Source organism: Papio anubis, chromosome 14 (assembly GCF_008728515.1).
Source record: "Papio anubis isolate 15944 chromosome 14, Panubis1.0, whole genome shotgun sequence".
In the NCBI taxonomy this organism is placed as follows: domain Eukaryota; kingdom Metazoa; phylum Chordata; class Mammalia; order Primates; family Cercopithecidae; genus Papio; species Papio anubis.
The window spans coordinates 45417172-45444100 of NC_044989.1; the positions used below are offsets into that span (position 1 = coordinate 45417172).

The window sequence follows — 26929 nt, forward strand, 5'->3', positions numbered from 1 at the left end:
TCTCTTTCAATCTAATTCTACCCTTCTTCAAGATTCTGCTTGGCCCATGGTCTCCATCACAGGGCTTTTCTAACTCCAGCTCGCACTGGTTACACCCTCCCCTGAAAGTCCACGGCCTCAGCATATGTGATATGTGGCATACACTTTGCCACTGAGAATTCAAGCATCAGCATCACAGATGGCTAGATGTGACTGGACTTCAGAGATGGTGTCTAAGACAGGAAACTGGAGCTCAGGGAAAGTAACTTGCCTAGGCAAATCACTAACTAACTATTTGACAACTAACTACTTGTCTTGTAGTTAGTTAATGGAATACAGAACATCAACACTGCAACTCTATAGTTTTGGTAATCCAAATTTACCAAGTACCTGAATTAAAAATAGAATCAGGACAGAGCCCATTGGGAACCAGCAACTGCAAAATGGGCTTATGCCTGCTGTAAAACAAAGAGAAGACACTCAGAGGGGGCAGTTACAAAGCTGATTTCTATCAGACTATATGTTTGGCAAGGGAAGATATTCAGAACAAGCATTATCTGGGGAAAATATTAAGATCAAAAACATAAAAACATATCTGTTGGCCAGGTGTGATAGCTCACACCTGTAATCCCAGCACTTTGAGAGGCCCAGGAGGGAGGATCACAGGAATTCGAGACTCGCTTGCCCAACACAGTGAAAACCCATCTCTACTAAAAATACAAAAATTAGTCAGGCATGGTGGAGCATGCTCGTAATCCCAGCTACCTGGGAGGCTAAGGCAGGAAAATTGCTTGAACTCGGGAGGTGGAGGTTGCAGTGAGCCAAGATCGCACCACTGAACTCCAACCTGAGCAACAGAGCAAGACTGCATCTCAAATAAATAAATAAATGAATCTGTTTGGCTAGAGCCTATAGTTTGAATAGTTCTGCTGTAATGAACAAAGTCTCTGTGTCACAAAGTGCCCAGCCTGTGTGACACTGCCCTTCAGCCACAGCATTTTGGAAAGCATACTCCAGTCCCTTGTCTCCTGTCATGAATTAAGACCATCCACCTGTATTTGCAACATTAGCTCAGCTGAAAAGGTAATTATGGCTCATTAGGATAGTTGAGTAGAAATCATACCCAACTCGACAAAAGAAGACCTGAATAAAAACAAAGAAAAAGAAGAATCACATTTAAGTGTGCGATGTTAGCCCTTTTATAACAGATTGTGTAAGTAAACTGATGAGTTTTGTAATCATCAACTTATTGTCGATTTATTTGTTAAGGCATTTAAAACAATCAGGGGAATTTGATATATTAGAATTGTGAAGACTTTAATTGCTTATGTGTGCATGAAATGTTTACTTGTTAGGGAGAATCTAGTTAAGTGGATGTTTTTGAGTAATTAATTACTCATTAGTGTGTGAATATTTTCAAAATCTTAATTGCTTAAAGATTAGTAAATTGCACATCAAAGTAGGTAGGAGTTGTTGTGAACACTTCTTTCCATCTCCCAAAGTTGCTGGGACATAACAAGCTTTGAATTCTCCCGGGGGAGTTCCCCACTCTAGGGCTGGTCACCCTAACACCTCCCTTGATCACATTCATTTTCCATTGTGGGAGCAGAGATTCAGTATCCTCTCTTTTTTATCCTTCACTGCTAAGAGCAACCCCAAGTTATCTTTACATTTTAAATTAATTGCATTTAACATAATTGAATGAGACTTTTAACCCAATGACAGCAAGAGACCAGGTTCTACAAAGAACTGAATTAGGTGCAGCTCTTGTCAAGAAACATCCCTGAGGACATGACACAAAAGGGAAGGTGTTTCCATTGCCAGAGAGGAGAGAGTCTCAACACACTCACCTGGAAAGTACTGTGCTTTTGGATGGTGCTGGCAGGCAGGTGTCCCAGGAGAGATTCTGAAAGAGGTGGTTACGACAGGCTCCAGAACTGTTTTAATAGATCATTATAAGGAGGAAGACACAACAAACCAAGGGAGGCCAGGAGTCAAGGCTCCAGCCTCTCCTTCCTCAGTCCCTGAAACCCCCCACACCTTCACTCAGGGCCAGACAAGTATGCCTTTCCTCAGGTATGAAGAAAGCCTGAGAAGGAAGACAGAGCAAGGCCAAGGGTACAGTGAGCTTGGTTTGAGGAGAAAGCCTGAGGGAGAAACTTGGGAAAGGCTGTTTTAGAAAGAAGAGCTCCCAGGATGGCCAAGGCTTATAACCCTAAAGGTGACAACTAGGATTTTATTTGGAAGCCAGTTGGTTACAGAGGCTGGTGATGCAGGAAAGTGCATATTGCCAAGAGAGAAGGAACGAGGAGTAACTTGGACCACAGGGAGAAAGCTGCTGAGTCAGGGGAGGGGATGCACATCATCTTGAAAAGCAAAAGGCAGCCCCAGAAGATATGGGGAAGAAAAGAGCCCCATCCAAGGGGTAAGAAGGGAGAATCCTGGAGAAAAGTCACAGGGGTCCTTTGGCCATCAGGCAGTTCAGAAGCAGGGATGACTAAGAGACTGTGGGACTAGATTGAGGTGAAAATCTGACGTGAGAAAAAGCATTTGAGTTGCATGAATAAAGGCCAGTGAAAACTGCAAGAAATCGAGTTTTCCAGAATGGTGACATTTGGACCAAATGCCAGCCTTGGTGCCAAGAAGGGTTTCTACATCCATTGCAAGACCTTTGAAAGTTAATCCTGGTGTGGTGGGAAAAGTTGTCCCTTTATTTGTACAGTCTGTTATTTTGCACTTCGGGGAAAACACAGTGATGTGAATCACCCTGTGTCTTCCATCTCTGGGGAAGAAGGTTGTGTTTAGGAGAGCTAATAGACATGAAAGCCGTGAACATTCAAAAAACAGTTTATGGAGGTATTTCAGAACAAATTCATTTTCATTCAAATAGAATCAGTAGATATTGACCACAGCAGGACTGGCTCATGTGGGAGGGATGGACAACGGCAGAAATATGAACACTGGTCATCACTGACTGCACTGAGCACCATGTACACACTCGGCATTGCTTTAAGCACTCTGCATACACCGTGTCACTTAATCCTCCTGACAGTCTGTCTTGTGAGACAGTTCTACTACTCATGAGTGAGGGACCTAGGGTACAGAGTGATGCAGTAACTTGCCCTACAGCCCAGCACTGCTGGGGGTATAATGCAGGTTGGTCTGAACCCCAATACACAGCTGAGGATGGGGTGATGGGGAAGCAATAGTGACAGGCAGCACTGAGATCTGAGAGGGGACCACATACAGAGACGGCTTAAACCAAGAGCCAGTCTTGGCTTAAACTAGAAACAAGTTTTGATGCGTTTCACATGGGGAACGATGGACAATCTGCATGTTTGTAGCTGTACCACTTATTGGCTACCTGAGACTTCTTGCTTTTCCATATGTATATTTTCAGGTATTCATGTTTTGTTCCCTCAACTAGACCAACAGCTCCTGAAGACCGGGTCTGTGCTGTGGGTCTCCTGCCTCCTGCTTGGTACCTATGACTAAGCTCAAAAAGCCTTCATTGGAAACGGAGCTGATTAATCTTTTCAGTCTCTTGTTCTACCCTCTCTGTAAATGAAGGACGGTAAAACCCCAAACATTTAAAAAATGTGGCAAGCAAATTTTGTAAATAACGTGATTGGGGATTTTCTAAATGATATACCAGTAGAATGAATTTAATGATGCCCCACATTTTAATGAAACTCTTTTCATTCTGTCATAGGTTTGGTGTTTAATTTAAAAGGTTACACTAGACTTTTGGTCAATTTCTCTTTTGTATTTGTCATTCTACTGAAGTGTTTAAAAATTTATATTCTGCCTATAAAAATACAATCTTGGGGCTATCTGATTATCCTAAGAGTTATTTTTTGCTTTAAAGACAAAGAGGTTCTAGAGTTATCCTTTAGAATTTCCGTTGGAATAACATGTTGACCACAAAATGCTGAAAATGTGATCAAAAAAGAGAGAGAAAAGAACAACATACAGGATAATGCTAATCCCTCCCTGATGCGCACCTGGGAGCAGAGAACTGACCCTACCAGGTCTGGAAGGGTTGAAACGCTGACAACATGTTGACAACTTTCTGATCAGATTCCATTTGTTACTCTTTCCCAGTACCGAAATGGATCAAGGACAGCAAGTCGTCCTAGCTTTAGCAATAACAGACAGAACATCTTTCCAGTTAATGTGAAATTCTTCCCCCAGTGTGAAGCCAGCTTGGGAGACGCAGAGCTGCAAATGCCCCTCCGCTCATTAGAGCAGGAGTTAGTCTCGGCATTGTATAGTCTCCGAGGGGGATTAAAAAAAAAAAAAAAAAGGTTTCCTGAGGAAGGCCTGGGCAGGAGTGGTGAATCAACTATTGTCGTAGCTGACTTCAGGGAAGTCCAGTATTAAGAAGGCCCCCGTTTTGTACAAACTGATCAAATGCAGATGTTTCCAGGGAGTTGACCTTATTGACCGAGACTTCACTGGAGATTGAATGGCGGACAGCCGGTTAAGAGTGGGGTGAAGGCATGTTTTGGCGGGAGAGTGTAAATGTATACATACAGTAGACAGGATGTGGATGATGCTGGGCAAACATCTGTTTTATTGATAAATACATGTTTTACTTCCAAAAGTTTGATACCAGAGAGATGTAGTGAAAAATAAATGTAGTTTTAGGCTTTGTTAGGTGCCTCATGTGCACGTCAAACGCTGAAAGAGATGAAGGACAAACAAATATTAAAAATGGGTTCAACCTTCCATCTTCCTAAAATATCAGATTTCATATAAAACTCATCAGCTGAGCTAAGTATTAGGCTTGATCAATGGCAGGAAACTAGGAGATCAAATGCTAATAAATCAGAAACAGATATCCCCTCTTGAGAAGAAAATATATCACAAAACTGAAAATGAGAAAATCATCTGATGATTTTTTAATGCATGTGCATGGAGAAAATAAGCTTTTTTTGTTTTTGTTTTTTAGGATCAGGGAGTGCTGCGTCTTAGAGACAAAGAATAAGATTCTTAAACACCTTAACCAGACTTTGACTTTAACACATGCAAAAGAAACAAGAAAGATTCCTATATTTGGTGAAGAATGAATACTGAGTAGTATTCTGTTTGTGGGTGGGTGGATATTAAAATGGCAAAGTGAACACATTCAAACCTTGCTAATAACATTTTGCCAGATGTTTTCGTACATTTTTTCTCTTTGGGAATTATATCCTCAGCCCTCAGCTTCAACCTCTCTGCCTTTTAAAAATACATTGGCTCACAATTCCATGCCTTTACTTCTTAGTATTTTTTCCCTTATTTTCATTTTGTGAAGTATGTGTTTTATTGAAATAAAACATATATACAGAAAAAATGCATGTCTTAAGTTCACAAATGTGTAAGCTCAATGAGTTTTCATAAGGCGAACACACCTATGTAACAGAACATTATCAGTGACTACTCCTCTGAGGGTAACCACTACCCTCACTATAGTTGGGCTAGCGTAACACTAGGGATTAGTGCATGTTTTTGAGCTTTATATAAACAGAAGCATAAAGTACGTATTCTTGCGTTTGGCTTCTTTTAGTATTATGTGTATGCGATTCATCCATGGTGGTTAGTTCTGTATTTATTGATATTCAGATGGTATTGTTTTTAATAATATGGATACATTCATTTCTTTAATGCAGTCTTGTAGGTACAGAAACATGTCGATTTATTTCAGCATATTGACCAGTCTCAGCACTCAGAAGAGAGTTCAACAAAGTAAGCAACCACCAGCAGAAATCACAAAGAATCCACTGAGCTGTGACAAAATTCTCAAACTGACATGTCTGTAATGAAAGGCGCGTTATCACAAACACCTTTGAAACCTTCATGTTTGGTTCCCATGTCTTTTTCTTAAAAACATACAAGCAAATAATTTTTTTTCTTTGACCCACCTTAAACAAGAACCCAGAGAGTGTGGTCCTGCTCTCTCAATGGAGACCATTTGCTTCTGTGAAAACAGAGAACTAAATTAAATTAGAAAATCCTGGTATTCAGTAGGACTGAATTTCCTTTCCTTCCTACTTTCCCATTCCACAATCTATCACCTAGAGTAATTAAGACCAGGGAGGTATCATCTTCACTGGATTAACCTTAACTAAATTGTACTCATTCAACATGTGCCCTTTTGATTAGTCCGAGCAGGGCCTGCTGTCTCGGATACACCCACCTTGTAATGCTATACACTTAATTAATTTCAGATGAATAGAGAGGGGGGATAAACTAAATTCTCCAATTAATAAACTATAAGTCCTTATAGGTATCAGGCTAGCTCAAGATTTTCATTCTTCCTTTATTTCTTTACTCTGCAAAGGCTAAGTGGAGATTGAAATGGGGAGAAAAAAAAACACCACACAACACATACACACAGCTGCAATTGTTCGAGGCTGGTGAGGGGGTGCCTGGGCAGTTTCATCATCGTAAAGGGCAGACCTTAAGAACTGTTGGTAAAATAGATTATTTTTCTGCCAAGCATAATTTTTAATGTCCTTCTCCACCTGGACCTCGATATTTGGTTTTTATTTGCACATATTTCCTGTTCCATGCACAGATTCTTGGTTATGAAAATTCAATATTAATGCCACTAATTTTATATTTTTAAATGCATTTCTCAAAAGTAAAATATTATTAATAGTCTGAGAACTTTTCTGAGCACTGGTGTGGAGTTATTTGTTTAATCATCAAATTTAACAGCTCTCAAAAATATAATAAAAATTTGCCCTCATGGGAATGCCTGACAGCAAAGAAAATAATTTCCTTATAATAAAACTGATCCCAAGGATGTTTATATGCTATAATTTATCTCATACTAAAAGATGGCTAGAAAATTATATAAGATAGATTTACAGTCACTCCTTCAACCCAGAAAATTTGTATGTCTAGTTATTAGTGACTTAAAAACTTCTACTGATCTGCATAATTATATATAAAGAGATTCCCCGGTAGCTTTTATGTCCTATGATTCAACATAATAAGGTCAATTATATTCAGAGAATTTAAATTACTGATACTTAGGGAATAAAACCAACAGAGCTTTTAGTTTCTTATGATGGTATACAAGAAATTCTACTTACCTAAGACAAAATAACCTAAAGCCCATTTTATGTGTTTTAGCAGAGATTTTAAAAAGCCACTAAGAGGTTTTGTCATTTAAGAAACCATATACTCAGTTCCCTAATATCTTCAGATGTTAAGTCTATTCTGATATTGTTTCCTGACGTTTGTCTTTTGTTCCAAAATGATTTTTTAAAAAAATTCTTGAGTAATTTTGTTAGTATTTTCTACTAGTCTAGAAAAATTAACTGAAATTCTTGCACCCCATTTTAACCACACCAATTCCCTATTAAATATGCCAACAAATTAAATAAGTATACTGCTGCTAGATAATTTACCATTAAATGAGTGTAGAATATTTGACTGATTATTTTACTAATTTCTTATGTGTGAAAATTCTTAAAATGGTGGAATCATTTGACTAATTGAGTGCAAATATTAAATAATTTTTTTATTGATGACATTCATGCTGACAGGCACATCATTTGATGCATCAGCTAATGCCTTGTCAGGTTTGTATTATCTTTTTTATCTGAGGCTGGGCACATGGGCATTTTAACTCAGGAAGTCTTACTCTCTCTGCCTTCCCTAAAACCAGTGCCTACATTTGACCCTGTGGAACACCACAAAAGCAAGTAATTTAAATCAGCCCACACCTGCACCATCACCCAGGCTATCCTTACAGGAACGCTTCGAACATCTCATTCCGGAGCACCTCAGGCGGCTGAAGAGGACAATTCATTCCCCACTAAAGAACAAAATACTGACACTGAGTTTGTCTTCTTTGGGGTCGGAGGAAAGTTGGGATACTATTCATAAAAAGGCAGCTATGTTTAGCCCTGCGGTGAATTATATACAAACCAACAACTATTTTTGAATGATGGAATTAAGTATTTACACAAGGAGACTAAGGTCTTTAGCTTGGTTATGTCCTGCTGTTTATGTTACACGATCAGAAGCCTTGTGAGTCCTGTTTTAGGTGATACATCATCAAGAATTCTTACATTAGGAAAGTAACCATATTATCCGAGATCGTTTGCTCTAGGGAAACCTACAGCAAATTTTGCACTAGCTAAAATTGTTTAGCTAAATTTTGCACTTTACAAAATAATAGAAAAATTCATTTGACTGTCCCCTCAATGTATAGCATGGTCGTCTGATCACCTTGCAGTTTGTCTCATATGCCTGTGTTGGGCTCTTTTAATAGGACTTCCACCAATAGATTCAAGGTTTTGTTCTTGTTTATAACCGGCACTTTCAGGTCCGACCAGGTCCAAAAAAGAAAAAAAGGAATTGAGGGTTTGCATCGTTTTTCAACACAATTGGAAGCTGTTTTATCACTTTGTATTTTGAGAACCGCTCCCCTTCCCGCACACGCATAGCTGCCGCCTCTCGAGCTTGGTAAATGAGTCTGTGCGCCAAGCCAGGTCGCTCCGCGCAGTTCGCACTTCCGCGCCTCGGCACTCGAATGACCGTGTCCTCTTCGTCTCTCTCGTGAATGTCGCTGGAAAAAAAAAAAAAAGTTTGTTCTAAGCCCGTGGCATTTCCGCGCGCAGATGGAAAGGCAAGTGGGAGAGGAGGGTGCAGGTGCGGGGCGGGCGCGGCGGCCCCTTCCGGCGCCGGGGGCTGGGCGGCCCCGGGCCGGGTGCCGCTCGGCTCCGCGCACGTGGCTGTGGGCGCTGCGCACAGAGGCCGGCCGGCGGGGAGTGTAGGGTGCAGCGCCCGCCGGTGTCGACGGCTTCCGCCCAGAGCCCTTAGCGCCGCGACCTGCCTGACTGGTGGCGCGGGGAAGCGCTCGCAGCACTGCGGCTCCGGCGGGCGGGCTCTGCGTGGGGCCCCACCGAGCTTCCCGGGAGCCTCTCCCGCAGCCGATGGGCGTCTAGGGGCGCAGAACGAAGAGTGGGCGCCGAAACGGATGCCGGCGCTGGAGGCCGACGGCGAGGCCCGGGGCGGCCAGGCTTCTCGGTAGAGAGGGCCGTGCACCTCGCGGCTTGCGGGCTAAGGCGGGGAGCCGCTCCTGCGGCGGACGGGCGCGCGGACTGGAGGGAGGGAAGTGCCACGGCCCGGGGAACCGGGGGGACGCGGAGACGGGGTCTGGGGGGGTGAGGGCGGCGGGCAGTAGCCAAGTGGTGTGCAGCTTCGAACCCCTGCACCCTCCGGGCGAACGGAATGGCACCCGCGGAGACGGGCGAAAGCGGGTTTGCTCGGACCCGAAGCCAAGCCCGGTTTGGAGGGTGATACCGTAGGCGAGAATGGCCTGGGAGCCCCGCCCCGGGATGGGGTGAATGGAGCCGCCCGAGGTAGGGGAGTTGGGGGTGGTGGTTGTGAAGACAGTCGGAGTCGGGCTCCGGGCAGACGAAACACCGGGGCGCGCCAGGGTCCATTTCCTCCTTTTCTCCGTTTTCCCACCGGCCCTGTAGATGCGGAGCCAGCAGTCGGGCTGGAGCGGAGGCTGAGGGTCGCCGTTCCGCGGGAGGTCTCTCGCCCCGGGTTAGGCCCCACCCCGCGGTGGCGGTCGCGTGGCGCCGTCCTGGAGTTGAGCTGTGCCCGCGCCGCGGCCCGCACGCCCAGGACAGCACACCGCCGCCCGCAGGCAGGGACGCCTACAACCTCGCTTCTCACCAGGCGCCCAGCTCGGGGCTGGGAACGGGAAGGGTGCATTTCCGTGTGGGGTGGGGGCGATTCCCGGCTGTCGGCGGTGGGGCTAGGCCTTGCGGCGGAAGAGCCAGGCCTTCGCGGCTTTCCAGCCAGCCGGGTTCGGGATTTCTCGACGGTCGGACCGGTGGAGGCGAGGGTGGGCGGCTATCCCCCAGCCTCTTCAGGAAGAAGCCGTGGGGCCACGGAAGGTATGGGTGACAGGGCTCACACCATTCCCGCGCTGCCCTCGAACTCGCGGGCCTCTGTTCCCTTTGCCGTCACTTGGTATGCGCCCCAGTCCCCGGCGACATTAAGGCCCGCGGGCGCCCTGTGTGCATGGCTGCTGCCCGCGGCGCACCGGCCTGAGCCCGGAGGGAGGTGCTGGGCGGGAGAGGCGGCCCTCCCTGGGTCTCCCCTGTCTGTCACATCTGCACTTATTTAAAGCTCGGCTGGTGGTCCGCGCTCTCTGGAATGCCAGTTGCGGGCCTGGCCTCCTACGGCATTTGCACTGATTAGCGAGCGGGTCATGGGGGAGATGGGGACCTTGTGGAGTGGGGGGGAAGACCGGAGTTTCACAGTATTCCGCCTGCCTCGGTCCCGCGAGCTAATCGGAGCCCAGTGATTCCCGCTGCACTAATGGCTGAGTGTGTCAGGGAGCAGAGAACCGAACTTGAAGGACGTTCGATGCGTCTGGGAACCGGCCATTGCCACTTAGTAGTATGTTGTGGGCCGGTGTGCACACACGACCCTAAATCTCTGCAGGCTCTAGCGCTGAAGCGGGCGGAGAAGGGGAACAAGTGTTGTGACCCCAAGTCCTAAAAATTTGTACGCAGTGTCTGGGATATGCAGTATCCTTGATGCGAAACTCTTAAATGTTTGCTGGTGCAAGTCCATACAAAACGAAGTTGGCTTGTCTCGCTTAAAATACTGTAGACAAAGCGTAAAAAAGGCACGGGCAGTCCGCATCAAGGACGCCACTCCAAGCGGAAGAGGCCCGGTGCAAATTCATCGTTGAAAAACAAGCTGGGTTCTAATTTACTGTGACTCCCACGGGTGCAGGGGTTGGGAAGAGAAGCAAAGGGGGACCTTTTTTATTTTTGAAGCCTCAAAAAGTTCGGTCTGAGTTTGCATTTGCCTTTGGACTTGGTATAATTAAGGGTGAAAATAAGGCCCCTCTGTATTTCTATTCCCCTTTGCTTTCCTGCGAAGCTTTTACCTCAGAGGAAAGTTGTTTTAGTAATCTGGGAAAGAGAAACCATGTGCTGAGTCAGCAAAAACGCGGCACCAGGCCAGTTCAGCTCAATTATACTGCTGTGTGTAATGCACACACTCTATATGCCTTTGTGGAAATAATGAAAAATATATTAGAATTCTCATGGCATAGCAATGCCCACGAAGCCTGTTGGCAGTTGAGAGCCAGATTTCTGTGTCTTCTAATACAAGGAAACAGGTTCTGAACATGTCTTCCAACAAGCCTTAGATCCAAGGCCACTTAATGTGAGAGGACAAGAAAAATGCAGTTCTCAAAACGACACAAAATATTTTACTTTTTTTCAAATGGTCGTGTCACAGAATGCTTAAATACTCCTTTCTGCCTGTGTTCTTGTGACAAGCGTTCAAGGTGGCTCCAGTAGATGGAATCTTAGTTTTTTATTTTGCATCATTAAAAGCATTTCTCAAAACTGATTCTTGAAAAGGTCTGAAAAGTCTCCTTGCAAGTCCCATTAGAACCTTGATCATGCATTCTCATTTGTGTGGAAGGAACAAATGTGTTCAGAGTCACTTGGAATGAAACTCTCTTAAACTGCTAAGTAATTATATTTCAGAATAATTGCTTTAAACTATCCAAGTGTTACCTGAATTTGCATTATGTCAACATTGCAGCTGTTAAGCAACAGTCTAAATTGTGCTTTTAATGGCAGACATTCAGTATTTCTGGGGATATTTCTTCATAGTTATTTTAATTCTAAGAGTTTAGTTGCAGCAAGTGACTTTTGAAAAAAATAGTGTATTACATGAAGAACCAGCCAAAAGTTTGCCTCAGTTTCATTTATCTTTTCTACCTCAAAATGTGAAATTAGTACATCTTTTATGCTTTTGCTATTTAAATTCTTAAAAATATATAGCTATGTTTCAGTATAATGCAAAAACATCTGGATGTGAAAAATTCTGTCACCCAACTTCCAGATGTTTGGTACTACGCAGACAAAACATCAGAATAAATGACCAAATTTTTTTTCTTTACAATCCAGATGGCTTAGTGCTTCTTGCTTCTATAAGGAAGCATATTTTCCTTTCTCTAAACATCACATCCTACTGTAGCCCACATAAGGCATGATTTACACTCCTTCAGCTACAAAATGTTAGGCCATTTGGAGTGCAGCAAAGCAATCAGTTAATGAAACTATATGTTTTGGTGAATGTAGTCCAAGTATTATTGTGTACTTAGGAGGGAATGGTGGTGGTGGAGTCAGAAATGGGAAGATAAGAGAGTGAGTGCCTTGTTGAATGGGAGAATGACTTAGTTAAAATGACACAGCCTTCCAAAAATCCATCTGTGGCATCCATAATCTTAATAGGTAGAATAGAACATTTAGAAGCAGGTTCAACATGGTTGCCTTTGCCTGAGAAGCAACTGGACTGTGAAATGTCCATCGTGTACTCTGAAGCTTTCTTTCTCTCCACTGTTCCCTCTTGGAGCATTATGAAATGGAACAGATGAATTAATGTAACATTAAAACATTAGGACTCATGAACATTATACAGGTGGGAAAATTCTCTGTTTTAAAAGTAAAAAGGCACGTAAGTGACTTAAATATTCACCATATGACAATATGGTGAATATTTAAATCACCCAAAAATGTAGTGAGGATGAATGGACTTCTCTTTTCCATGACATGTCACCACATTTTACAGTTGTTAAACGTGGGGCTGAAAACAGCAACATTTTTCCTTCCCCAAAGTCAAAGAGATTTAAGGTCATGAACAGAGAGCCAGAGCTTCTCTGCTTAAACATGTTGAGAAAGAAGGAACAGATATAAAGAGTCTTCCACTAGAATCAGCAGATGAAATCAAACCCAGAATGAATTCCATTCTACTTATTAACCTCACACTCCCTGGATTATAGAACAGTGTTTAGATAATGAATGGCAATGAATGTTAAAACATCATAAAACCTGACCACTTAACAATTGCTGCAAGAAAAACATACCATTTTAAACAGACCTTCTTACAACTCAGAATCTGGGCCTTATAATAAGACAGGATTTTATACTGGCCCAGGGTCAATTTTAAAGACTAGTTTATGGGAATCTAGTAGAACTTTGGGGTACACATACTGAGTAAAGAGACTCAAAAGTCAAGTGGGAATCTTTAACACTATATAAAACAGAATCACAGTTATTTTTCTTGATTGGATGTTTTCACGACTTTTTTGGTGATTCATTTATTAGAATAATAAAATGACAGAGCTGGAATGGACTTAGAGAACTCACCCAGGTCTCTGTCTTTATAGATGAGGAAATGGAACCAAAATGAAAGGACCTATCCAAGTCCACACAGTCATAAGAAGGGTCAGAACTAGAACCATGGAGTTCTAAATGTGAGTCACAGAGTCCAGCCCTGTCTCCAGGACAGCTTGCCTTTGAATCATTATGACGTGGCTCAGTGTTACAGATTTCCTAGTGGTGTCCAAGAAACTGACACCCATCACCACAGGTTGGAAATGGCTCAACATCATTCATTTGCATTACACATCTAAGAGCTATAAAACAAACCCAGCGTGAAGGCAGAGTTTCCCCATTTGTCTCCAGAATGAGACAGACTATTGCAAAAACAGAGCTAATAAAACTCTGTCAACTTCAACAACTTGGCTAGAGGTCCTGATAACAAGTGACACCCTTAGCTTTTTACAGAGAACTTACAGTGCCTTGGAAGCATGTCATGTGCAGAATCTGCTACAGTTTCTTTGAAAATAACACAGTCAAACATTCAAAATTTAGGTGACATTAATGGGGAAGAGAGGAGGAGGTGGTGGTTATAGCCATGTCTACACTACTCTTTACGGAAGACATAGATGTCAGTGGTCCTTCACTCATCTCAGAAACAACTCACGACTCTAGCAGCTTGCATGATGAAATGGAAGGTTAGGATGCAAGGGGAAGGTGGAGGGTGGAAGATGGGGTTGGTGGGTCATATTAGATAGCAATATGAAGCATATTGTTCCCAGATTTTGAGGAACTGGGGATCTCACTAGTTTTCATGGTGTGAACCAAGGAAATAGACTCTTATGTGATATTATCAAACCTTTTCTGTTTAATGTTTTATTCAACATCGAATGACAACATAGAAGCATTGCTTCTAGGAAGGGAAGACAACCCCTGACTCCTTCATGAGTATTCTGCTCCAAGAATTGCAAGGAAGGTTAAGGATTGGGAGAAATGGGGGTAGGAGGAATGGGTGAAGTCAGGACTCAGTATGGTTGGCCCTCTATATCTGTGGGTTTCACATCTGTGGATTCAACCAACCTCGGATGGAAACTATTCAGAAAAAAAAAATGGATGTTTTCATCTGAACTGAACACATCGTAGGCTTTTTTTCTTGTCATTATTCCCTAAGCAATACAGTATAACAACTATTTACAGATCATTTACATTGTATTAGGTATTATAAGTAATCTAGAGATAGCTTAAAGTACAATACATAAGAGGATATGCATAGGTTATATGCAAATACCGTATCATTTTATATAAGGGACTTGAACATCTATGGATTTTGGTATCCTTGGAAGGTTTCTGGAACCTATCCCCAGTGGATACCAAGGGACTATATTTAGAGTTGTGAGAAAAGAATGGTCATGTTTTCATTATCTTGCAGAGAAAGGAGATCCTGGTAAGGCCTTCCCTCCAAGCTAATTCAAAGTTACTGCTACCTGAGAAGCAGGATCTCGCCAGAATTTGGGAGAGGGGGATGCTGGGAGAAGAGATCTATATTTTTAAAAAATGCCTAGGGGAGCAATGGAACCAGCAAAAGTTAAACCAAATAAAACCAGCATGCCCACTTACCTCTTTAATTTAGTCTCCCAAACAGATCATCATTTGAGTTATTCCACTGAAGTCAAGCATGAAATCTGTTTAGCTGGATAGCTACCCATTTCCTGTGACCTGCAAAAGAGATGCCCTATTCTTTCAGGATCCTTGGAATGCCACATGCCCAGGCCCACTGGAAAACTGGGAAGGAAAACTGAAGCCACGTGCCTGGGTCCACTGAGATCCACCACCCTTCCCCAACAGCCGTGTGTCAAGGAAACACAAAGATAGAGTGGATTTCAGCACCACCCAACCCAGACACATGGCTGCTAGTTTATCAGCATAGGTCAATGAATGGTTTTAAGTTGCTATGGGTTTAAAGGGGATCTCTTAGTTAATGGGAATTTTTAAATCTTTTTTTTTTTTTTTGCGTGGGATCCTTTGGCAGTTTTGTAAAATGTACAGACTGTTTCTCAGAATGTTTTTAAACATGTAAGTTATATTGAAATTGGCCAGGCACGGTGGTTCATGCCTGTAATCCCAGAAATTTGGGAGGCCGAGGTGGGCGGATCAGTTGAGGTCAGGAGTTTGAGACCAACCTGGCCAACATGGTGAAACCCTGTCTCTACTAAAAAAATACAAAAGTTAGCCAGGCGTGGTGGTGTGTGCCTGTAATCCCAGCTACTTAGGAGGCTGAGGCAAGGAGAATTGCGTAAACCTGGGGTGTGGAGGTTGCAGTGAGCCAAGATCGTGCCATTGCACTCCAGCCTGGGTGACAGAACAAGACTCTGTCTCAGAAAAAAATATATATATAAATATATATATAGAAATAAAATTATCAAGATATTTTTAAGAAACAAGTTTGTGATATATTTGTTAGCACATCAAATGCAAGATCTAGTGGTGAGTCTAATAACTTCTGTGATATTGAAACAATGATAAGTGTTAATGATAAATTCAAAATATCCTCAACAACTATAATGTGATATGAAGGTATCTGTGATTTCTATTGGTGAGAAAGTCACAGGTATTGCTAATGCATCTGTAGCTTGTTGTCTACATTCATAATGAAAAGAAATGCTAATTTTTAAATAATGATTGGTAGTAAGGAAAATGTAAGTTTTTCATTCAAGTTTATGGACTTCTGCTTTTCCTTGATTGCGCTTGCAAATCTCTTTACTTCGTCTCGAAGAACCCCTTGGAGGAAGAGGGGTGCAGTTCTAATAGTACCTTAGAGACATGAAATGAGATGGTCACAGCCATATGAGTAGATTTTGATTGGGTTACACCGGGCCCAAGTTTGGAGTGTCAACATTAAACCTGTGATATAAGATCTTGTTCCTAAGATGAAAAGTAACTTTATATTGTAATCCTGTAGAGTTGAGATCTTGAGAAGCATTCCCTTGATAAGAGGACACTGGAGGAAGTGTCAAAATCACCTGTCAAAGTAGGAGAGTGGTAACCAAAGCCAGGAAGGACTTGATAAGGATGAGTGAATCACCTCTGCTTGGTGAATGAGCCCAGGGTGTGGCTCAGCCTCCATCCAGGGAGCTTCAGTCTCCATCCAGGGAGTCTTCGTCAAGCGAACAGAGCAAATCCCCAGAGAGTAGGGGATCTGCAGTAAGGGTGGGAGAGGCACATGTAGATCAGGGCAGAACAGCCTGAAGCCTGGGAGCAGAGAGCAGAGAGTGAGCCCAAGCAGGAGTGTCTTCCTGAGGAGTAGTCAAAATAACGATTGATCATTTAAACTTCATTCAAATTAAGAACTTTCACTTATCAATAGATATTATTGAAGAAAATGGAAAGGCAAACCACATATTGGGAGGAAAATGTTCAAGACATATATCTGACAGAAGATTCATATCCACCATATCCACAATATATAAAGAGCTCTTACAAATCAAAAAGACAAATACAACTCAAAGATTATAAATGTACAAAAGACTCAACAGACACTTCACGAAGAGGATATCCAAATGGCCAGTAAGCATTTGAAAAGATGCTCAATATCATTAGTCATCAGGACATGCAAATTAAGCCTTCATTCAAATACACACATTGCAGAAGGACTAAAACAATAGAAATTCATGATGTCAAGTTTTGGAGAGGATATGGAGCAACTGAAACTCACACAGTGTGGGTGGGAATGTACACTAGTATAACCACTTTGGAAAGCTTTTAGTATCTACTAAAAGCACAAATCCATGCCCAAGACCCAGTAACTCCATTCTTAGTTATAGGCCCAAGATTGGATTTGTCCACCAAAAGACAGGTACAAGAATATAGCTTTATGTATTTTATATATTTATAAATGTAAATATTCATTTATATAAATATTTATCAACTTTATTCCCTATAGCATCAACCTGGAAAGAACCCAAATTGCAGTAATATTTATACATGGGAATATGATATAGCAATGAAAAAGAACAGACTATCACTACACACAAAGTGGGTGAATCATATAGTCATAATGTAGAGCAAAAGGAGCCAGATGTAAAAGAGTATACACTGTATGATTCCATTTATGTGAAAGATGAGAACAGACAAAACAAATCTATGGTGATAAAGGTCAGGATAGAATTTACTTTTGCAGGGTGGGGAATTGATTAGGAGAGGACACAAGGGCACCTTCTGTGGTGCTGAATTATAAATATTATTGACTTTCTGAAAAGTGATTTGGAAATGCAGTCAAGTAAAAGCAGACTGCCATACTGTAGATTCACTCCTGACTCTGGTTTTATATTACAAAAGGATTTCACTTGGGCCATATGAGCATGAAGAGAGTACAAGGGCAAGCTACAAACTGGCAAAAGATTCTTGCAATAGATGTATCTGATGAAGGCCTTGCATCCAGTTAAAAATGTGCAAAAGACTCAAACTTTATAAAAGAAGATAACCAAATGGCTAATAAGTGTAGGGAAAGTTGCTCAATATCTTGATTCGTCAGGGAAATGCAAATTAAAACCACAATCCCACAGAATAATACACACCCACGAAATGACTGAAATACCAAAGGTGGGCAAGCATTGAGCAATGGAACTCTCCCACACTGCTGATGGGAATGAAAAATGGCATAGTCATAGTGGAAACCAGCTGTATCTACAAACGCTAAGCATGTGTCTATCAGGCAAGAGCCCTGCGTGACTGGTCCAGGAGCCCAGTTAAATAAGAACAGGGAGAAGGACCAGAAATCTTGTCTAATGAAGTCTGCCAGGCTTAGGAAACTCTATTTCAAATGTTTGGGGTTTTTTGCCTTAGATTTCTAGCAAAGTGTTTTTTGGTTTTTTTTGTTTTGTTTTTTTGTTTTTTTCCAAAATCCCAGCATTATATTGGTTTAATTAAAGGAGAAGGGGAATTGTCTGCTTCGTTCAAAATAGTAAGGGAAATGAGAAGTCCAGTCTGCTGGTGGAAATGGCTGAGTCAGCAAGAATACCTGGGAACACTGTGGAGCCCTGGAGTGAGTGGTCAAGTCAGGATGGTTCAAGGTTTCTCTCATGGGGCCCCAGGGGAAAAGACTGAGAAAGCTACTCACCTCCTTCTACCACTGTCCAGGAAATGGCCTATCACTTCTTAGAGCTCTGGCTGCCCATGGGTGGCACAAACAACATGTGTGCCTTGCACAGAGGTATTTCTGCAGCCTTCACTTCTGTACTGGTAAGCCGGTGCTGCAGGAACTGGCATGGGAGCCTGGCAACAGAGTTGAGAATCCAGCTCGGGAGGGGAGGATGAAGGTGCTGGAGGGGGGACTTGGGGTAAGGGGAGCACAGAAGTTAAGAAGACTTGAGCCAAGAAAAACCTGAGGCTCAGCCTTCCAGCTCTCCTCTTGTGAGCCCATCCATCAGCATGGCCTTCTGGCCCCACATAGATGCTTCCCATGAAAATTGGTGCCGGGATGGACAAGCTCCAGGGTGACTCATAACAAACAGCAAACAGCACAAGGATGGCTGGGGATTTGACATCTGTTCCACGTCCCATAATGAAAACTTATTTCTCCTAAACACTGAGGATGGCAGCTATAAATACCAACCTTTGTGGCTCACTGTGAGGATATTTTTTCCTTGTTTGAGAATTTTCTCAGGAGATGCAACCAATGATGCACCCAGACTCCCCAAGGCACATGTCAAAGTTCCAAGTTATGGCAACTCAGTCCTTGAACAAAATGTGATGTACAAGATACTAGCCCTCTTGCGATATAAAGTTTTTTTATTTGTTTGTTTTTAGGTTTCTAGTAAACTTAGACCCCAGTCACATGTCTTGTTCTGTTCATCTGACTTTGAGATTTGGGAGACTGACTTTTCAACCTCGTATTCATTGTTGTCATCATCCACTGACATGTATTAGGCACTTACTGTGTGTAGAATGCTGTGTTTATCACAGAAGGGTTGTATATAAACTCATACAGGGTATCCATAGGATGACCAAGGTATTGTTATTAAATCCCAAGATACCATTCATTCATTCATGGTATGAGGCTCAGAGAATTATTTTGTGAGCCTCCACCATGTGCCCAGTACATGCCAAATGGGCTGTTGGTGACACAACAGAAAGCAGCAGAACAGAAAGAGTCTGTGCCCCGACAGTGCTCATGGTCCAGTGAGGGAGGAAGATTTTAACTTTTATTTTTAAATTTTATTTATTAATTTATTTTTTTGAGATGGAGTCTTGCTCTATTGCCCAGGCTGGAGTGCAGTGGTGCGATCTTGGCTCACTACAGTCTCCACCTTCCAGGTTCAAGCAATTCTCATGCATCAGCCTCCCAGGTAGCTGGGACTACAGGCATATGCCACCACGCCCAGCTAAGTTTTGTATTTTTAGTAGAGACAGGGTTTTGCCATGTTGGACAGGCTGGTCTTGAACTCGTGACCTCAAATGATCCACCTGCCTTGGCCTCCCAAAGTGCTGGGATTACAGGTGTGAGTCACCATGCCCGGCTAGGATTTTGACTTAGAAATCACTCCTATCTGCACATTTCACATTCCCCAACCCTAAACTACGAAAAGAAGGTGGCAGTTAAGTTTAGAATCATCAGGGGTACACAGTGGGATAGAAACTAACTGCACTTTGAGAGGGTTATACAGATTGGCAGGGAGAAATAACCAAATAGGCCAAGGAGGCTGTGGCTGGTAGTTGCATCATACGTTGTAGGGGGTTTGCGGCTGTTTGAAGGAAGGCAGCTGTGGCATCCTGCAAACTAAGAGATGTGGCCGTGGAGGAAGACTGCAGGGCTGTTCTCATTTGGTTGTGTGAGGTCTGTTGCCCACCATGTGGTCGAGAATCCCTAAAGCTGATTTCAGGGAGTAGGTGGAATCTGGGGTGAGGGGGTGGGAGGTGGGGTTCAGGGCAGGTGGAAACCCAGACTGAAGGGAAGGAGAATGTTGTTGTAGGCATCCCTCACCTTGACCCTCTGACTGGGTCTCCATAGACAAAGAAGAATGAAGGAAGAGAATTCAACAGTATTACTACCCACTCATAGGAAAGGAGAGAATGATGTATTTGCAGCTGCTGTTCACTTTACAAACACCTTCACTTATATGGTCGCACTTGTTTCTCTTAGTAGCTTTTGAAGTAGGCAAGGTGGGCCATTTCACAGAGGAGAGAACTGAGGCTTCTTACTAAGGTTAAGGGATTTACTCAATACCATACCACTTATTAAGTGGCAGAGGGGGGACTTGAACTCACTTCTTCTGTTAGTCCTATGTTCTTTCCATAGGTATAAATATTATTATTTAAATTTGCAGAGACCCCCATCTAGGAGCCCAGAACCTCCGAAGGTGAAGGTTTGCTCCTGAACTTGGCAGAGAACATTGACAATTCTGCTGGGAAGGAATCTTAATTTGTCAGAACACTTCCCAGAAGGGCTGCCTCTGTGTGCTGAAGAGAAAACAGATGTCAGTGACTAGTTCTCAGCCTGCAACATTCAGTCCACTTTATGATTCTCTTCCACAGGCATAATGAGACAGAGGGATTCCTCCCTGCCTGACAGGGCCAGTTTTATGCACATGGAATATAAATTGCTGTCTCTACCACATGATTCTAGAACTGGTGTCAGTAAACTTTCTATAAAGGTCCAGATAGTAAATGTTTTAGGTTTTTTAGGCCACATGCAATTTCTGTTACAACTACTTAACTCCGCCACTGAGGCGTGAAAGCCACCATAGACAATGTATAAATGATGGGGATGGCTGCGTTCCAGTAAAACTTTATGGACACTGAAATGTGCATTTCATATAATTTTCACATGTCACAAAATGTTATTCTACTGATTTTTTCAAGTATTTAAAAATATAAACACCATTCTTGACTTGTGGATTATACAAAACAGGTGTTGGGCAAGGTTTGGCTCACAGGTTTGAAAGACCAAAGAGGTCTCTCAGTCCCAAATATTGTCTCCACAGAGACCTGGATTTCCAACTTTCACCATCAGTTTCACCATCAGTACTCCATTCCTTTCTTCTCTTCTCTTCTCTTTTGTCAGACAGATCTTGCTGTATTACCCTCTGTTGCCCTGGCTGGAGTGCAGTGGCACAATCATAGCTCACTGTAGCCTTGAACACCTTAGCTCAAGCAATTCTCCTGCCTCAGTCTCCTGAGTAGCTGGGACTACAGGCACACTCCACTGCTCCTGGCTGGTGTTCATTCCTTTTGGGTTTCACTGTACTTCTCCAGACTCTTCTTTTTAAGAAGCAGGCATCCTCGAAGGAGGATGATTAGAAAGAAGCCTCAGTTCTTGGCTGGGTGCAGTGGCTCACGCCTGTAATCCCAGCACTTTGGGAGGCTGAGGTGGGTGGATCACAAGGTCAGGAGTTTGAGACCAACCTGGCCAACATGGTGAAACCCCATCTCTACTAAGAAAAATACCAAAATCAATTAGCCAGGCATGGTGGCGTGCACTTGTATTCCCAGCTACTTAGGAGGCTGAGCGGGGAGCATTGCTTGAACCCAGGAGGCGGAGGTTGCAGTGAGCCAAGATCACACCACTGCACTCCAGCCTGGGCGACAGAGCAAGACTTTGTCTCAAAAAAAAAAAAAAAAAAAGAAAGAAAAGAACAAAAGAAAGAAAGAAACCTCAGTTCTCTCCTCTGTGAAATGTCTTGCCTACTTCAAAGGCTATTAAAAGAAACAAGTGCAATCATACATGTGAAAGTGAAAAGTGAACAGTAGCTGCAAATACATCACCCTAACTTCATTTTAGAACTTTATTATTAGATGTGTTAGAATGTAAGTGCCATGAGGGCAGGGCCTTTGTCTGTTTGGTTCACTGTTAAGTTCACTATTAAGTGCCTAAGACAAGGAACTGAGTTGCATAAATACTCTGTATAAATACTAGTTGAGTGGATGAATGACTTTCCCCTCTAATTTGAAAGATTGGAGCCACTAGAAGAGATGGTTGGGGCAGTGAAGGCAAGGGGTGGTGGGTGAGTGGGCAGAGGTGACAAAGATAAAGCAATTGCTTAACTGATGTTCCTGCAAGCCCTGGCCTGGGAGGTGCTGAAGTCTGCTGATGCTCTCGGAAATCAGTGGGCTTGGAAGAGCCAGGACACAGGGTATGCCAGTACTCACGGAGCCTGGGAAGGGAGTCAGGAAAGACCCAGCAGTTGCACACGGCACCCGGAGAAGTGGCACCAAGTCCCGATGGATTCACCCGATCCATTTCCGTGGAGTGGTGCAGTCGCTGCCAAGAAAAACTTTAGGACTTGACAAGATTTGGCAAGTCCCTGAAACATGAATTTGTGCAGTGTAAAGTTACGTGAGCCTTTTGGGAGATGGGGCATATCCAAGAGACAGTGGAAAAGTGTGCTTGGGATGTCAAAACCCACTCTTCCTACAGGAAAGTGCCAAGGAAAGGGAAGGCTAAAAGAGGGCAGAGAATGAATACACACCGTCCCCATCCCCCTAAACTGGCCACACATTTTTCTGAGTCAGACACATCATAAAATGCTATAGGACTGAATGAATGCTGTGAATGTGTATATGTTATTAAAAATAACCAGGGTTCCTCACTGCAACCACAGTGAAAAATACCAACCAGGATGCTTACTGAATGGAAAAGTTCTTGCAGATAAACTGTCCCAGTAAAGGACTCCAGCCTTGATTTCTCACCCTGAGTTTTCCTTACGTCCTTATGCAGAAAAGAATCACAACCAGCCATCCCCCTGGCTGCCCACAAATCTGATCCTTATCTCTTGTATATGGACTTTATTTATTTATTTATTTATTTATTTATGAGATAGAGTCTTGCCCAGGCTAGGGTACAGTGGCATGATATCAGCTTACTGCAACCTCCACCTCCTGGACTCAAGCGATCCTCCCGCCTCGGCCTCCCAATGTGTTGGGATTATAGGCGTGAGCTACCACACCTGGCCGCTTATTGATGTTGAAATCTGACTTGGTGATTTCCCAAACTTATACAAGGATAGACCAGATCAGCCACTCTTTTTCTGGTAGATAAGTCAACTGGGGGCTGAGCAAGACCTTCCAGATGTTGCTAGGGGGGTGAGGTTTCCACACACCTGGTCCAGGATCCCCTGCATGGGGAGGAACTGCTAGGGCAAACCGAGCTCTCCATATGACCTAGAGTCTGGACGTGCAACAGAAGAGGTCAACATTTGGGGCCAACATAAAAATCACGAAACTTTAGGGAATGCCTGTGATGCATTGTGGAGACATAAGCTTCAGGTTTCTTCCTTGATATAACCACAGCAGCATGGCAGAGAAGCTAAGAGTCCATTAGACTCAGGATCATATCCTGGACCTTGATCTTACTAGCTATTTGACTTGGGACATTACATTGCCTCACCATGGCTTGATTTCATCAGCTGTAGAGTGGGGAGTGATATTTACCTCATTGACTTATGAGCATTGATTGAAATAAAACGTCTAATGCAACTAGTACAGTACCTGGCATATAGGAGGTATGTGATAAATAGTATTTGCTGTTATTTTTAACTGCAATTTAATAAAACAATTTCCTTTTGCTCTCAATTAGCAAGGCTTCAACTTCCCGTTGCCCAGCCTCCAGGAAGAGGAGGCCCTCCTATGCCTCCTGACATCACATTGCCTACTCCTCAAACTCATCTGCTAAAGTTCTCTCATGGAGACGACAGCAAGCAGGTGCCCAGTTGAGTATGGCTCAAAGTGGCCCTCCAGTCTCATGAAATTGTTTTGAAGTCTCAGCTTTAATTTAAATATGCTTGTTAACTTTGCATTTCACTCCATAAAATCTTTTGATATATTAAATCTTATTGGTTTGTTGTCCCAGAATTTTTGAGTAACTTCAAGGTTCTGTGAAGACAAATGTTCCCCTTAAACACATATCCCTGTTGGAGAATCTCACACTAACATCACCTCTGCCCGCGGCAGGTCAGTAGGTTTGAGGAGAGAGGCTTCAAGTTAGACCATCAAGGATGACTTCATGGAAATGGTGAGGCCTGGGCTGGCCTAGTAGGATATGGACTCAGGGGAAGAAGGAATAAATGTCTTGAGCAGAGGTCTAGAGTTGAAGAACACAAATGAAACTCCCAAAGAACCATGAAGAAACTCAGTTCTGGAAACCAAGAACTAAGATTCCTTCTCAGCTGAAAGTCACTAATCTTTGTGTCTCATTCCAGTAAAACCCAATCCCACAGGAGTCAGAGTTGCATTCCAAGGCCATCAGTCACCTTCAGCAGCCACGCAGTCCCGTCTGTCTTCTCACTCACTCTGTACATGTTTTTCACCTGGACAGGAGCCCCTGTACAAGCGTGGCTGGCGCCAGGCATTGCTCTCCAGCCTCCCTCAGGACTCACGGTCATTAAGACATTTCTCATAATGAGCACATAAGCCCCAACTCACCCAGCCCTCCCTGCCCATTTCAGCAGCCAGCCTTCAAGTTTCACCCTCCACCATCCCAGGCCAGGCACCCACTCACTGTGGGAATTGTCCTTGCTTTCCTCCCTCTCCCCTTCCTTCCTCTGTGAAGCTTCTTTCCTGGAAGTTTTAAGGAGAGTTCAGAGCCACAGGGAGGCTGAATTCTGATACTCCATAAATTGAGACTGAGTTCTCCTATGTAAGACTGCCTCAGCACACTCAGCTAACTTGCTTCTCTTCACCAGACCACTTCCATTTTGCTCTTCTCATTTTAGCTGTCTTCCTCCAGGATCCTGTGGAGTCATCCAGGAAGCACAGTGAGGGGCAGTCGGTTGGAGGACCTAACAGTGCCTTCTGCCCCTGGCACATTCGCCACAGAAGAAGACTACTCTGGGACTCAGCAGTATGGGATGGTGCTGTGGCAGCAGTCTCCTTGGAGCTCACTGGATCCTTAGAATTATTTTGTGATGCTTGTTCTGCATCTTGAAATGATGACCTGTGCCTCTGGGACTCAGCTGCAAGGAAGACAAGTGGAAGGCAAGTGGACATGTTTTTCTGTGTATCCCAAAACAGGTAGCAGTGTCTTTGCAGGTGAGAGCCCTCTTTCCAGTTGTTCCCTACAGTGCTGAGCATATTATAGGTCTTAATAATACTTGATGAAAGATGTAGTGGTTTCCAGCCAATATGTTTAGATATCTATCCCTCTTCCCCACATACACCGACATGGAGTATCGATTCTTTAATTTGGAAAGACAGAAGTTGCAATAGGGCAACATATAATGGTATTATAGGCTAGGCAATCAGATGAAACGTGGAGAACAAACTTAGGTGGTGCAAATATTACAGCCTAACTCTCCATCTGTAAAATGGAGATAAAACTCCCTAAATAATAGGCATGCAGTGAAACAATTTAGCAAAGGTGAACATTTAGCAAAGGGTGCATCAAAGATTCCTCATAGTAGTCATTTGCTTCTTTCTCACTTTGGTTGGTCATCAAATTCGAGTTGGTAAAAGTAAAATGGCTCCGTTGGAAGCTAGGAGAGAAAGATATATCCACTTAAGACAGTAGGAAGTCAATTCATGAAATTAACTCTTCCTCAATGTGGCCCTGAGGGAAAAATATGAAGAGCTCACAGGAATATTTGGCTACACCATGATAGCTGTTTCTCTGAATGTTCAGTCCATGCTTTGCCTTCTGGGGTTGTGGAGATGGCTCCTCATAGTCCCATCCCCAAGCCACACCTGAGTGTCTCAGTAGTCATGAATTCTAGGCTGGACAGACCCCGGGGCTGCTGATGCCAGGGAGGCCTTTCTCGGGCTCTGGCCTTCTTTGCCCCACCCTGGCTTGCTAACAGCCAGCACCCAAGCCTTAAGTTAATAGGAGACCAAGAGTGGCTTCAAAAGTCTCCTTAGGGCTTTGGGGAGGAATGTGGAGATGCCTGAAGAGGGTACAGGAAGAACAGATCCCATGCATCACTGCCTCTTGTCAGTAAGGTGGGTCATGGTGGATGGTACCCATGGTACAGTCCTTTCTCCACTCTGGCAGAGGCTAAGATGCTGCCTCTTGATCAGAGAATAAGCACTTAAGGCAATTGTAACCAATGCTAGCATTCTCTATCCGCATGGAGTGTGCAGACCTGACCATGGCTGACAGCATTTAATTTCCCAAACTAAACTGGGTAGAATTTGTTTAATATCTGTTTAGCTTCAACAACCCCATTGAACATCAAGAACAAGTCAAAAGACCAGTGAGGTTTTGACTAAACTGGATTTGTTTGTTTTTGTTTTGTTTTACTGCTGTAAGGAGAGGGCAAACACTACAGAATTCTATAGTGCAATTGCCTTAGTTTAGGCAGCAATTTCTTTCAGAAAGTTATTAAATCAGCAGAATGTGTCCCAGAGGCAGGCAGATAGGAGGAATAGGTAAAAAGTTTAAGTCATCTGCTTGGATCACACAGCACAGGAAAGCCAAAGGAAAGAAGAAAAACAACTTCTTCTGCAACAGGAATTTATTCTCATTCCTGGTTCACAATTCTTTCTGGGAAAGATTGTGTGTGTGTGTGTATATGTGTGTATGTGTGTGTGTGTATATATATTTTTTTGAGACGGAGTCTTGCTCTGTTGCCCAGGCTGGAGTGCAGTGGCACAATCTTGGTTCACTGCAAGCTCCGCCTCCCGGGTTCACGCCATTCTTCTGCCTCAGCCTCCTGAGTAGCTGGGACTACAGGCGCCCGCCACCATGCCTGGTTAATTTTTTGTATTTTTAGTAGAGACAGGGTTTCACCGTGTTAGCGAGGATGGTCTCGATCTCCTGACCTCGTGATCCACCCGCCTCGGCCTTCCGAAGTGCTGGGATTACAGGTGTGAGCCAC

At 43.4% G+C, this 26929-nt stretch overlaps 1 protein-coding gene across 1 annotated transcript; it reads left to right on the plus strand.

Annotated features, from left to right (window-relative positions):
* Nucleotides 1-8959: 8959 nt before the first annotated feature.
* LOC103876914 (collagen alpha-1(I) chain-like) lies at nucleotides 8960-26676 on the plus strand. Its single transcript, XM_021924511.2, has 3 exons — nucleotides 8960-9001; nucleotides 9167-9890; nucleotides 24847-26676. Exons 1-3 carry the CDS (start codon nucleotides 8960-8962, stop codon nucleotides 24876-24878), a joined length of 798 nt encoding a protein of 265 aa, XP_021780203.2. The 3' UTR covers nucleotides 24879-26676.
* The last annotated feature ends 253 nt before the right edge of the window (nucleotides 26677-26929 follow it).